The sequence below is a fragment of the Pagrus pagrus genome, assembly GCF_965226575.1.
Source record: "Pagrus pagrus genome assembly, chromosome: 2".
Taxonomy (NCBI): domain Eukaryota; kingdom Metazoa; phylum Chordata; class Actinopteri; order Spariformes; family Sparidae; genus Pagrus; species Pagrus pagrus.
Window position 1 is genome coordinate 29,743,199 of NC_140186.1, and position 15,030 is coordinate 29,758,228.

The 15,030-nt window shown below is 43.3% G+C and overlaps 1 protein-coding gene across 1 annotated transcript in view; it reads right to left on the reverse strand.

Moving 5' to 3' along the window:
- Window positions 1-9,418: 9,418 nt before the first annotated feature.
- Window positions 9,419-15,030, reverse strand: part of maml3 (mastermind-like transcriptional coactivator 3) — a 107,312-nt gene continuing 101,700 nt past the window's right edge. The window contains exon 6 of the mRNA XM_084339664.1: window positions 9,419-13,709. Within this exon, the coding sequence (XP_084195790.1) occupies window positions 12,607-13,709 (1,103 nt within the window). The 3' untranslated portion in view covers window positions 9,419-12,606. The remainder of the gene's footprint in view (window positions 13,710-15,030) is intronic.

The following is a 15,030-nucleotide window of genomic DNA, read 5'->3' on the forward strand; positions in this document are numbered from 1 at the left end:
CTCCTCGCTCGCTTCCTCCTCACGTGGTGACGGAAGCTCCGACACCTTTCAAAATGGCGGCGGTCGTTTTTTAAACAACAGTGCCTGAGAGACAAATAAAGGTAAAGATCGCCTCCAGGCATGGTTATATAAATATGTATGATACAATACAATACAAATGTATAAAATATCTGGTCCTTCTCCTTAACACACTTTGAATACTGCCCATGTACAAATATTATTATCACTTGAAAAGTTCAACTCAGTGCTGCCACAGACATTATAGAGATAATAATACACAGACTGTAGTGCTGCACAAAGTAAGGGTGCATGGGAGAAAGTTTGTTCCTCATAAGGTTCAATTTGGGCCTTCAGATGTAAAGAAAACAACGTAAGTCTTTTTATTATTATTATTATTACATAATAATATTTAGCCTATGCTAATTTTTTTAAGGCAAAGTTGAAAATGCTCTTTAAATATGTAGAATGCTTATTAATTAGGAAGACAGTCAATTAAGCTAACTTGGGATCCTACTTGTATAGCCTTGCCTGCTGGACTAGAATTGTCCTCCACGCCTTAAAACCATTTGTGATGTCACAAAGCATCTCATATTTGCCCGTCTTACACTGAGATTTAAACTCAGCATATGGGCTACAGCATCAAGCGAGGTAACTTGGGCCTAAGTAAAAATCTGTACAACCAATTTACAAATATCATGTGTACTTTTCACAAAACACATTGTATGTTTCTAGATTATTGCAGAGATTTAAATTAGCTTGAACACATATTCAGTCACAGTGTAGTCATACCCTGTTTATAGCTTATGTAGGCCTTTGTGTTATGTAGCCTATAAACACTGGATGTTTTATATCAAATTCAAAATCAGAATAGCACTTCACTAGAGCACATATCTCCACCAAGGCCCAACAGTCCTGTGGTCCTTGTGCAGACATCTATCACTAACACTACACTACTCCAAAGAATCCTTTTAGATACACATTTGTATTTTTTCAACATACACATCCAACATAAACAAACATTTTATGATCCCATAAGTTTGATTATTAAGGAACTGTGACAAAGATGTGTCCTGAGGGCCATTTCATAAATGAGTGTATTGGACAAACTGTAATGAAGTAACTATTTCCAGAAGACCTCAAACTTATCTTTAAGGTTCAACCTTGTGTCCTTTTTTTAATAGCATTTTTGAAAGGCCATTGTAATTTTAAAGGTGCAGTTTCGATGCAGGCCTATATGTTCTCATATGTTTAGTTTATTTGAGTAGACTAAATTCTGATATTGTCTATTGACATCTAATAAAAGACCATTTGGAAAGATATAATCAGCGCTATTAACATTGAATGAAGTGAACTGATTTAATTGTATAGTTGATGCATTGTAGAGCTTTTGTGCTCACTCATTTGCTGGTGTGTAAGTAGTAATACATGATTCTGAGGGGAACAGAAACATTGTGTCATCTTCACTGTCTCAGTTTCAAGTTGAACTCAACCCAACCAACACGCAGGTGGAGGTGAGCCAGCGCCAAGAGAAGCTGAAACACAAAGATGAACTTCTCAAGAGCCCATGTGGACACCCTGCACCGAGACTTTCTGCCTGCTGGTGCCCCACTGCATACAGCTGGTGCCCTTTATTATTTCTTTCACCCCTGCCCCTTAAACATCTTGAGTCTGCCACTGCCCTGTACCTACCCGCTCCTACCAGAACCGCCGAATCCCATCCCATCTTATATGTATTGTAAATAGGTAAAATAATAATACAGATCAGCTGAACTGATTACATCTGTTTCCCTTTCTTGCATTTCTTTGCTTTCTCTGACGCACAAAGGCAAAATCAAGTCTTTAACTTGGATCTGTCACGTTGAAGACTAAATGACCTTACAGTAATACAGAAAACTACAGTAATAACTAGAGATTTACAGCATTTACTTTGGAAGTCAGCCCATGGTAACAGCCTGGCTCTAAAATGGTAATGCTGGTTTGTCAGTCAGTCTACAACATTGCTGAAATATCTGATCAACTATTGGATGGAGAGAACTTTGGTGCAGATACTCAGGGTCCCACTCAGGGTATTTGTTTTCTGACTAAATACCTGCTTAACTGATGACACTCCCAGCCGTCGCTTGTGTTTCATGTTTATTAACAGTTGTGCTTTTCTTCTGCTGGCTTTTTTTATACCAATATCAATATTTTCAACACAGACGGATTGAAAGTGCTGCTTTGTTGCTGAAAGAATAAGACTAAACTTTCATACACAAGCCGTAAGAATACATCTAAGTAACACATAAATATTATAAGCCTGTCAGTTTACACATGCATTTGGCAGCTATAACTTTGTTGCTTTGAGCCTTGCTTCTTTGAGCGGTTTGCTCCTCTTTTATATTAAATATTCCGCTCTGCTTCCTGCAGACTTGTCCATGTTTGCAAAATTGGTCATATGATGCAAACACCTCCCCTTTTATGTGAATGCGCTCATGGTTAGATGTGGAAAACCCCCCTCCTTTCCCTGACCCAAAACAAACCCTCCACCCCCCCGCTCCCGCCCATCCCTTCTTGTGCATGTGTTAAATATTGTGAACTTTATGAAGTAATTGTTGTCTGCCTGTCTATGTCTTTGTGAATAAAGATATATATTTTTAATATGATAGTATAAAACGAGAGAGGAAGTATTAAAGCACTTGTTTTGGAATAACAGATTAGACATGATAATTGTGTCTTTTAATCTTAATCTAAATATATTACGTATTTTAGACATCAAGTACACAAGTTAACACAAGTATCAGTAACAGTATGATAAAGGAATAGAATAAAATAGTATACCCAGGGCTGTTTTTAGTTTCAAATCTTCCTTCTTAAATCTTAATGCTACAGTACACAATTACATTTGAGAAACCACTGTTCTTCCAAAAATGTGGCAATCGTTGGGGCGAGGACCTCTCCTGTTTCAACATGTCAAAGTCAGGTCCTTAAAGAAATGGTTTTCTCCATTTGGTGTGAAAGAACTCGACTGTCCTGCACACAGAACTTGTAGAATGTGTTTTCAATCACAAGCTCAGTATTGGCATATTGGTGTAATGCTCAGGTGTCCACAAACATTCGGCCGTGTTGGGTGTATAACGACATGAGCCCCCACTAATTTAATGATGCTAATGATTCATCCTTAAATAATGAGCTACACCTGCAAAAATCAAACTGAGGCCAAATGAAGAGTGATTGGGATCTGAGAGCTCCTTTATTACATGGTCCTCAATGCAAAGACAAGGCCGGATTACTCTGAGGAATCAAAGATTGTCTTAAAGGACTAAGAAATACACAGTACTGCAGTGAAAAAGGCTGAGATCGGTGACCTCTAGTTCGCAAAAAATACCTCAGAATCTACCGGAAGGACTGCCACAACGTCTGCAGAGCACAGTCAACTCAATGTCTACTCAGTGGCTGACAATTCATTTGTGTACAAGATAGCTCAAAATGTATTGAGTGTTAAAGAGACAGTTCACCCTAAAATTAAAAAATTAAAAATCTTCCTCTTACCTGGAGTCTTATTTATCCATCTATATTGTTTTGATGCAAGTCACAGAGTTGTGGAGATATCAGCTGGAGAGATGTTTGCCTTCTTTTGAATATAATGGAACAAGATGGTATTCGCTTGTTGGTGACCAAAAGCCACCGACAATGGCTGACAAGTGCCAATGGTGCCGGCCACACAGACGCTCACGTCCTGGTGTGTCAGAGCACTTGGTCTCCAGGCCATGCCGAAACAACCCTGATGACATCACTATAACAGCATCAGGGTCAGCGTCCATTTTCACACAGTGGCCATTTACCGCTGACGTCATGCTCAGGGTGGAAAGCTCGAGTGTCGTTTCATTGTCATTCCACTGCTTCCTGATTGATCAGCAACTGAGAAGACGACCCCTTAGCTTCAGTAAGACAGCAACTAACCATAGTGTTCAATCACTCCTAGCTAACATCATCGTTTGAAAGGAAAAACTTACATTAACTCTAAAATAACAACGCACATCTCGGACACGTTTTTTTTACGCCTGGAAGTGAAGCTGGCGGGATGTAATCAAAAGGCAGTGTTAGCCAGGCAGCCAAGTGGTTGAATGCTAATGTTAGCTAACAGGTCATCAAATATGTTGAAATATGGCCTGATGTCCCTCCAGATTTTCACTATTCATCATCCTTTAAGTTGCCGATCAATCAGGAAGTGGCAAGATGCTAGCAGTATTTCCAATTCCCTGAGTTTATACAACTTAAACATGGAACAGCAGCGTAACATTTTCCCAGCATTTGAGCTGTCATCCTTGAGTGTGTCATCAGAGGAAAATAGGTGCAGTGTGAATACGGTCTAATTATCAGATTTTGGTGATCTCGTCCAGGGATACAGGGATTACACAACTGTGTCCCGGCTGAGCAGCATTCGTTGTGACAAGTAAACTGGTTATGACGTGTGAAATTGGTTCACTAAGATGGTTTACCACACATTAGGAAGGAGACACAAGTTTGTCAGTCGATCATTATTGGAAAGATTTCCACTAAACTTGTTGTGATGTGCTGTAGTAATGATAAACTACACTGTGTAACTGTACAATGTGACATCTAAAGACTACATGTTGGAGTGTGGTCTAACATTTTTATGAACAGCTTCATCGCTCCACACTAAACACTGCTGTTAAAGTGTAAGGTGAGTAAATACATGGAGCAGTGGAGTGAGCAGCATGAAGCTTTGTCCAGCTCCTGTCAGCGTCCACCAGAGGGCGCCATATTAACAGAAAAGCAGCCAAACTTCATCACTGCTCACAACCAAACAATTTGTTGCTTGTAATTTGCTTACAAGCAAACTTTAAAAGTTGTGAGTGGACAGTTCACTAAGCCTGTGTGTGTGTGTGTGTGTGTATGTGTTAACATACATATGCAGGTTATCTTAAACAAGCTGGAGCAGAGCACAGAGCACTTATCCCACAGCCTGATACTTTCCATTTAAATAACTCAATGAAACAGAATGATAGAGTCATCCAAAGGTAATTAGAAATCTGTGTGAGAGTGTGTGTGTGTGTGTGTGTGTGAGAGAGAGAGTGTGTGTGCGTGTGTGTGTGAGAGAGAGAGAGAGATTTTCATGGTGTTTTATTCATGGTGCAAGACAGCTTAGGCCTTGCTCTGCTGTTATCTGGTGGCCTCCTACTCCTCCACCACCACAATGGCTCCTGCTACCACATTCATCAACTTGACACCACACACACACACACACACACACACACACGCTTTTCTCCCTCTCACTCCACACTATCCCATCCCCTGTTCTCTCTCTCCCGCTCCATATGTCTTCCCCCTCCACATTTCTGCAGCTACATTTCTTCACATTATTACTCTGAGAGGGAGAGAGAGTGAATGATTCTTCTAACTCATCTCCCACTCTTTGTGACACATCATTTGTCGTTCTGATTAGAGCCCATAACGGTTCCTCTGGAGTGTGTGCAAGGCTGCTGGTGTGTGTGTGTGTGTAAGTAAGCGTTTGGCTACGGGAGGAAACTGGCTGTCATTAACTTGGACTTGTGGCTGGCTCCATGTCGGTGCTGCTGACAATCTCCTGAGCGCTGAGGAGCAAGAAAGACAGTTGTGTGTGTGTGTGTGTGTGTGTGTGTGTGTGTGTGTGTTAACAAAGATGTCCACCTGCCACCTGCCCTGTGCAATGATAAAAATAGTGAAGTTAGACTTTTGCTGGAGAAATGATGCGTTTTTGCTGCAAAAATCCGTCCGCAGCGTCACTTTTGCACCGCAGATTTGTGATTTATCTACGAGCTTTGTAGCCACACTGGTTGGCTCAGCTCTTCAGTCCAGACTAAAACATTTCAACGATTATTGGATGGATTGCTAAGAAATATGGTACTGACATTCATGTTAGAGGATGAAGACTTTGGTGATCCCCTATCCTGGCATCATCAGGTAAACATTTCAATTCGTCCGATGCTGATTATGACCAAATACCAACAAAAGCAAAGACATTCCCATTAGCGTCAGCTGTACTTTGTGCTCATTATCAAATGTTAGCATGTTTTGACATGCTCTAAATTAACACTGTGCCCCAAATTCATACATCACACAACCTCTAAGCAGGTTTTTGAGTGTAAATTTGTTCACATTGGAAGTGAGAGAGTAAAGGAAACAAAACCAGGAGGCATGAATACTAAATACACATTACCTGTATTGTGTCATGTCCTATTAGTGTTGAACCATTAAGTAATCTGATATTGTGCTAACTGCTGAACAGTATACTAGGACATTTAGTAATGGATTCTCGATCGGATTGGGATCTGGGGAATTTGGAGGCCAGGATCCAGAACCATTCCTGAGCCAGTTTTGTGGTGCGGCAGGATGCACTGTCCTGCTGACTTCCACTGCCATCAGGGAGTGTCACTGCCATGACGCGGTGCGCTCGGCCTGCAGTGGTGTTTGGGTGGTCCACTCTTCTTCAACGGCTGTGTGAAGTTTCTGTACATTGTTTTGCAGTTGTGCCAATAAATCCTACACTCTGGACCTTTAATAGTCACCTTGCTGCTCTCGCTTGACACACAACCAATTCTAATTTTCAGACTGAATCGTTTTTGTAACTCATCGAGTAAAAATACAGAATACATGCGACTTGTAGCCTCTCAAAGGTGAAGTGGAGTCACATTTTCATCATGAATATATGATAATAGATTAATATATGATAAGTAAATTCATATATAATTCATAAATAAATATAATAAAATGTAATTTATGTGTTTTTGTCTGTTGGAAGAAATTCCTTGGAAACCTGGACATGTGCGATAAGCATTTATCATTATTTTTGACATTTTCTACAATAAGTGATTAATGAAACGAAGCAGCAGATTTAGTGATAAAGAAAATTGTTGTATCTCACAGCCCTGCAGCGACTCTTGTCTGATTGGATTTGCGTAGGAAACCGATGAGTTTTAATCCAGGCTGTCCGTACTATCACCAGTTGCTCTACTTTTTTCACACCAGTAATGAACACCTCAACATCGTGCTCTCAGGAGATGTTCAGGTGTGCGCTCGGGGGTGGACTGTAGCAAACACCTCCAACTGCAGCCTCCCCCCTCCACCCTGCTCACTCCCCATCTTCCTCCTGTCCTGTCCTTCATCCTCCCTCTTCCTCTCGTTTTTCTCTGTCCTAGGTGGTGTCGCTACTGAACATGAGTAATGATGTTGTCATCTCTGTTAGTCTCCATTTATCACTGTCAGCTGGGAAGCAGGAGTGTGGTGGAGGAGTGTGTGTGAGTGTGTGTGGTGCTGGTTGGTGGGGGGTAGAGAGTCGAAGAGAAACACGGCGGCCAGGGAGAGGGGAAAGGGAAGATGTAGCTGGAATATAAGCAGGAGAGGTAGAGGAAGGTGGTCGAAGAGGAGTGATGAAGAAAAGGGGCGTGGCTTACAGAGGATGAGGAGGAGTGAGTTTGAAAGAAGCAGATCGAAGGAAAGATGAATTATAACAAAAAGGTCCCGGCCCTGCATGTGGTCTGTCTGTCTGTCTGTCTGCTGACACCAACAGGGAGCCCATGATTCATCGTCACTATTACTGCCAGACAGAATTAAGGCTCTGCTCTTTAGCATATGCAAGTCTAATTATGCAAATCAGGTCTGTTAGACAAAACATTACTGCAGCGGTTAGTCAGTCTGGTTTTAGGCGCTGCATGGATGTGTGTACATTTGTCTCAGTCAGTCTTGCGACCCTGAAACAAAATGAGATTACTGGTTGTCAGCTAAACGGGTGAGTATTGATGTTGTTGTGTGTTCGCAGACACAGTGTTGCTGTTCATTGAGTGCAGACAGTGACAGTAACCACTAACCAATTAATAAAATGAATTAAAACTTCTTCCCTGTTTTCCCCACACCACATTTCCTTTCAGTTGTCTGTATGTAGGCCGATGTTAATAATATGGGCATGTCCAAGCATGTCCAGAGCAGTGATTGGTTCAGGTTTCGTGGGAATGTTTGTGTAATATCAAAGGACACTGGTGAGGTCATGTGCAACTAGCTAGCTTAACTGAAAACACGCCACAGATTGTATGAACATGGACGTAGTCTCTGTGACGGCACCCATCGGTTTCTGAAGAGCCATTGTGAAGCTTGCCGTGGTCGCTCCTGCTGTCGCCATCTTTGTGATACCTGACTCTGCTTACCCCCCCAACAATCCAAAAATGGGCATGGAGGTGGAGCATGGTGGAGCCGAGGTAGGATGAATGAAGCCTGGTTGCTGACAGCTAGCTAGACAGCTAGTGGCTAGCTGTCACTCGAAAGCATCTGCACACTAAGTTATGCATAACTTTTAGCCTTAAGTTACACAGGTGAGTTAACGTGAGGTCTTAAGGATATTGACTTGCTTTTACAGCCAGCCTCAAGTGGCCATTCGAAGAACTGCAGTTTCAGCACTTCTACCATTGTTGCGATCTTGGTGACCCCTCTTAGCGACTTTATTTCAAAATAGCTACAAGTGACGTATTTCAGCAGAAATGAAAGACATTGTCATTCATTCCCATGTATGCTGTTAAGAGTAAGCACTGATGAAGGGGTCGACAACACCAGGAACTCTCCCTGCCCTCGTGTGTCATGCGTGGGGTTATGGGCGTATGTGTGGCGTGTGAGGCAGGCGGACGCCGACCACTGCAGGAGTGGGAGTTAAGTTGGTTATAGTGAGTTGCTTTGAAACTCTCTGAAGTGCAGCTCACTAATCTGTTAATAATTAGTTTGAGCCTCTCTCTCACTCTCTCTCTCTGGAAAAGGGTGTAGGCTGTTAATATGTAAATATCTGGTCCTGCTCTCCCTCCTTTGGTACATTCTTTTACATCAAATATAAGATCTCCATGTTGTGACTGTGATTATTTGGCTGAAGATTTCTCAATCTACCTTTTATACGGCTTGAAGTCATCAATATGCAAATTGAGGCATGGCGTCATTTGGCAACTTTTGGAGCTGGTGTCTGCTACTTTCATTGGAAAATGTTGGCAACACTGACTAGCAAATTTTTTTCAGCTCCGGAGGTTGCTGTTTGGATTTAATACACAGAGCACCAGCATTTTCAGTTAGCAACTCACTGAAGCTAATTGTGCTGTAGGCTACTGCTGTATTTACTGCTGTACAAACTCTTGTAACAGTAGCTAAATCGTTAGCGAGCTAGTCATACTTAGCAGTTAACAGACAGCCTACTTCATAATGTTATCTTCATATTCAAGTGCTGGTGTCACAATGGGAATATTAATGATTTGGCTTTATTGTGTCATCCTTGACATGTTGTAGATTAAACAATTTAATATGTTCTTAATATCTCAACCAATCTAAAAACTTCAGAGTAATTGTATCTAGCTAGCATCTGTTAACCTTCTACCACTCAGTTTTGCGCTCAAGACGAATAAACCCAATGAACAACAAGCTTTCATTTAATATGATCAGCGAGAACATTCTCTCTTTATTGTATCTTTTTGAAAAACAAACAAAAAAAAGTCTTTTGTAATTCTCTTTTGTTAACATTTCAGAATTCTGTACAGGATAAAAAGAAATAAGCACTGCTTAAGAACAGAGTCAAATCTCAAACTAGAAAAAAAACAAATGAAAAAAATTCCAAAAAAGAGAGGAGGTTTACAATACAAATTAGTAGTAAGACATTGTCTGAAGTGCAATGGCATAGCTCAGATGGGTTAAACGTGAAACCAAAAAACTTCAAAATAAAAATACTTCTCTATTTTCCAACAAACAGTAAATTCTTTACAGAGTAGAGACTGTATTATCTGATGTATTTAAACCTGTAAAAACATATTTACAAATAGCCATTATCTTTTATATACTTTTTCTCATAATCACATATATGTCAGCACCAGTAAAAAAAAACAAATAAAATAAAACAAAGAACATCAACAACAACCATTTTTGTTAAAATGTTGTCTACAGACTTGGTCCCGGTACATAATGATATTTGGAGGAAGCTTCCTTTCTCTTCCAGAAGGGATTTCAAACCAAATCATGAACCCTTATTTTGAAGAAGACTAAAAGGTCACAAAGGCTGTGACCTTAACACTGACCCAGAAGAGTTTCTCTACCTTCCCGTCTCCTGTTTGGAGTGGTACACGTCAGGTGTTTTCCTACACACCGCCTCCATTTCACTGGTCAAGCACTCTGAGTTTTGATTTGAGCCTGCCTGGAGTGCTGGAGCGACATTAAAGTTTTGGAAGCATGAGCAGTGGAGCCATTGAAGCGGTGACTGCGCCACTGCATTTCCTGCACAAGGAAGGCTCAAACAATCAGAGAGGGTTTTCATTTATTTGACCATCTCCCCCTGATAAAACTGGGGGACGCTACAACCCTCAACCCGTCTGCCGTTGACCTTCAGACTCCACACAGTGAGGCGGAAGGACTTCTACTCCCCAAACATGACAAAATCAAAGTACAGAACCTCATTCGTGGGTGCTACCAAATGCAGCAACGCTTACAGGATGATGGGCGTGGTGGTGGTTAAAGTTTGTTTTTAAAGGGTTGGATTATACAACATCAACAACCATGAGAACAAATGCATTGATGGCAAGGAGTTAAGTTTACAGAGAAGAAGGCTTTTTGGTTTGTTGATTACAGCGTCATCCTCCAACCTTTCACTCTGATGAGCTAAATACAAAGTAATGCACATACAAACACGCTTTCATTCACCTTTTAACCAAGATTACAAAACAGTTAGAGAAGTAAGGTGTTACCAACAACTACTGTATTAAAACCTATTTGACACATATTTATTACTCAACCATTAGGGCAAAAGAGTGGACAGCTTGTTGATGATGAATTAAAGCCATAAGGCCTGGAGGAAAGCCTACAGTATGCTAGTAAGCTCAGAGAAGGGGAGACACTGACTTCAGTGGAAGCACTGATTGTTTTGATGCTAACTGGCGCTAACCGGCATCACCCTTTAAGCCAGCTGTCTGAAGTTTCTCTACTGTCTATGAAATAAACTCAAGGCTTAGCAGTGGTTCATTTTCCTAGTAAAACGCTGGAAGGGGACAACTCGTATTTCTTCACAGTAGTGTTACAGTATAGCACAGTTACGTTCTAGTTCGGAGCGAGGGCGTTTTATAGCTGCGGTACAAGAAAAGCCACAATGTAAAGCAGGGCCACGGTGATTGACAACTAGCTGTGTCACAATGGGAGGGGAGGCTGTGCTGCGACGGGAGGACAAACAGATTTTCAAAAGACAACACAAACTAAAAGAAGGCTAATTTGAACTTTTTTTTCTTTCCTTTTAATCGACAAAGACACAACCAGCATCATTGTTAGAGATAAAACACAGCAACAAACAAAACCATGTGGGTGGGCTTCCAATGAGCTTTTTTTTTTTTTTCCTTAAAAAGAAGTCACTTGTGGTGCTTGAATACATTCAGTGCCCAGCGATCGTTTTGCTTTGTGTCAGCCTGATGTATGTGATGTGGTTTGTGTCACACAGGCAGAAATTTACTGCAATATTAGCTCCGTTAGCTGCCTCTCACACATCCGCTCATCCTCCCGGGCTGATGTTTGTTTGTCTGTCTGTTTGTTGGTTTGTATACGTGTGTGTGTGTGTGTGTGTGTGTGTGTGTGTGTATGTGCATTAGCTTTTGAATCCTAGCGCTTGCTTTAGCTGCCTATTCTGTCCCTCTTTCTCTGCTTTTCACTCTCTTTGTCTTTCTCTACATGCATACCCGTCATCCACAGCCATGCACAGGAAATGAAACCCCCCCCCCTCTCCCCCAAAACGCCACCCAGGTCGATTACTTAGCAAAAGCACTAGAGGGCAGAGTGCGCTTGTGTGGCACAATAGAAGAACATCATTTGTTCGGTTGTGATGTTCACAATTTAAACAGAGAGAGGAGTGTTGAGAGCGAGGAACGATTCTCTTGAGAGGGGGTGGGAAAGACGGGAGGAGAGAGGGAAGGAGGATGAGGGAGAGAGATCAAGTGAGAGGAACAAAGTGAGAGAGCGCGAGGGAGACAGATTTGTGTGTGTGTGCATGTGTGTGTGTGTGTGTGTGTACGGGGGGGCACAAATCTAAGAGAGGAAATGGGAGCGCTGAGAGTGCTTTCTACTCCCTTCAGCTCCTCACATAGTTGAGAGATGTGAAGCACTGAGCTGGGTGGCACAAACACACAAACACAAATAAATTGCTGTCTTGAGAACAAGTCTTCCTTCCCCTTCATCAGTCTGCGGTGTTCAATCAGCCCCTGCTGAAGCTTGGGCTCAAAGCGCTGCTGTGTAAACGGGGCTCACTTTCAAACACTGGAACATGAGAAAAATTCATCCGTGCAGAAAAAAAGGGAAACTAATGAAACACACCTCTTAATCTCTATATTGGTTTTTCATTAATATGCACAAGACATAATGATCGCGCTCTTCATCTCACATACTCACACACATACACTTGCACACACAAAACATAACACAAGAACTCATTTATAATCTTGCTCATGTTTTACAAAACAAAAACATGCCAGTCCACATCATGTCATCCTTTTTGTTTTACTTTCTCAGGTTTTAAATTTTGTCCTGCTTTAACGTTTAGTTCATCCAGTAAAAACTCTTCTCCAGTTTCCCCGGTGGCTATTGGCTCGGGAAAAACTCCTCCATCCAACCATCGCTTGAGTCCAGCTCTGCCCCTGAGCCATCGGCCAATCCGAAAGCTCCTCCCCCTGAGGGCCCGCCCCCATAACCATAGGATGACATGTCCTGATTGGCTGTCCTCTGGTAGCCCGGTGGCTGACCTCCAACCCCAACTCCCCCTGGTCCATAGGGTCCACTTCCTCCTCCCCCTGCCCCTATCCCAGGCCCCCCAGGGCCCGGCCCAAAACCTGCCATCCCAGTCATCCCCTGGCCCATCACCCCCTGGTTCATCCCCTGGTTCATGACCATGGGCCGGGGCTGGTTGGTCCTGGGCTGACCGCCCATGTGAGGGCCCATCATTGGGCCTCCCATACCAGCCGCTGGGTTGCCCACTCTGGGGTCCATTCCCTGGCTCATCCCCTGGCCCGGGCCCTGAAAGTGTTGCTTGGCCATGCGGGGGGGTTGACCCGGCTGCATCCCATAACCCTGGGCAGAGCTGAACCCCACCATTTCTCCTCCCCCTCCTCCTGTAGTCCTTCCGACTCCTCCCCCCATGGCCTGCAGACTCTGTCCTTGCTGCTGCGGCCAGCCACCCGCCGCCATTCCCCCGCCTCCTCCTCCTGCTCCCAGCATGCTTTGCAGTCTCTGTGCTTGGGCTTTGGCGTTGGGAGGACCTTTGAGGGGTTGCTGGGTCATGGAGTTCATTAACATCCCTTGGCCTCCATACGCTCCAGCTCCACCACCTCCGGGGCCTCCGGGCATACCTCCGACCCCAGGACCTGCACCTGCTTGCCGGGGCGGCCCTCCGGCAGGGTTGTGCTGAGGTGGAAGACCCATGGAGGCTTGGACACTTTGGCTCTGGTGCTGCTGCTGGTGGATCATTTGGCTCATGGAGGGGTTGAGCCCATACAGGGAACCCTGGTTGGACCCCTGGTTGCCATAGGGAAGGCCCATATCAGTTTGGGGTCCCACTGAGCCTCCCTGGCCCTGAACAGAACTCATCTGGACCATCTGCTGCTGGTTCTGCTGCTGCTGTTGTAGGAGACGTGCAGCCCGAATGCTCTGGAGAGCCTGGCTCCTGGATGCCAGATCTTGAGGGGGTCCTAGGAGAGAAGAATCAGAGGAGTTAACATCAGACAACAGAGACAATGAAGTTGGGAAAAAAATAGAATAGCATATGGAGACAGAAAACACAAAGGAGCTGGACTGTCGTAAAGAGCTTTGGAGCCTATGTACTAGATCTACTTAAATCACCAAATGGCACATAAAACCAATCTACTAAGTCAGTTCTGCGGCAAAGATTTATGTTCTGTGACATCGGTTTACTCTGGAAACGAATGCTTCCCTCCCAATTTGCTTTAAATACCACACTAAAATCAAACTAAACACTCTAAAGCACTAGCACCTGAATTCCCCACTTTTTCCTATTAGAGGCTTGGTAGTGGCAGAGCCGAGGAGGTCTGCTAGCGTGGAAATGGCTCTAAATCCTCTAATACACCCACTTCTGACATCATTCCACTAATCCCTCACCTCACAGATCAGACTGCAACTGTAACAGAGGAGTCAGAACGAAGAGGATCACACACTCCAGACTTGTCAGTAAGTAGGGAGCGAGCAGAGTTGGAGGTAATGTAACTTGAAGAAATAGCCACATCTATTCCACACATCACTTCTTGTATATAAACGAGTAGAGAGTGGATGATTGTGTTCTGATTGCAGTTGCACTGGTTGCTTTCAAATCACTGAAACGCTGCGGGATACCTGAACTAACAGGTATATTTCTAGGCCAGAGTTTCATGATGAAGCCCCCTCTTCCTCGCCACATTATCTCCTAGACTTGCAGACAGACTCTGTGATGGCTATAAATGGCTTTCGACTTGACTCTCCTCCTCCCTCTCAATGTATTTCTTCATCTCTCCATCATCCTCTCACCCACTCATCTCTCGCTCTCTCTCTTTCTCTTCCCAACCTCTCCTTCTACTGAGCAGACCATCTACCTATTCTTCTTGTTACCAGCCTCCACCCTCTCTCCCCCTCTCCCATTTCCCTCCTCTCATCCATCTCTCTGACTTCACCGGAACTCTGGGGGATCCAGGACAGACAAGTTGCCGTGGTAACAGGCAGAGCAGGAATATTCTATATTTTTTTTACAGAGAGAGAGAGAGAGAGTGAGAAAGAGAGAGAGAGAGGCTGAAGAGCATCTGAGCGCCAACTGATGTATCTGACAGAGACAGACAGAGAGGATGAGGTTCGGTTTCAGGGTGATGTTCAGTCAGCGCTGCTGTTTGCATACATGTTTTTATGTGTTTGTGTGTCTATCTGTCTCTGAATATGGCAGACAGTGAACTGTAAAATCTGTTAAATGTCTAAATGTCTTGGCACTCTACCATGTATACCATACTTGTTGCAGACCAAGCATGCATG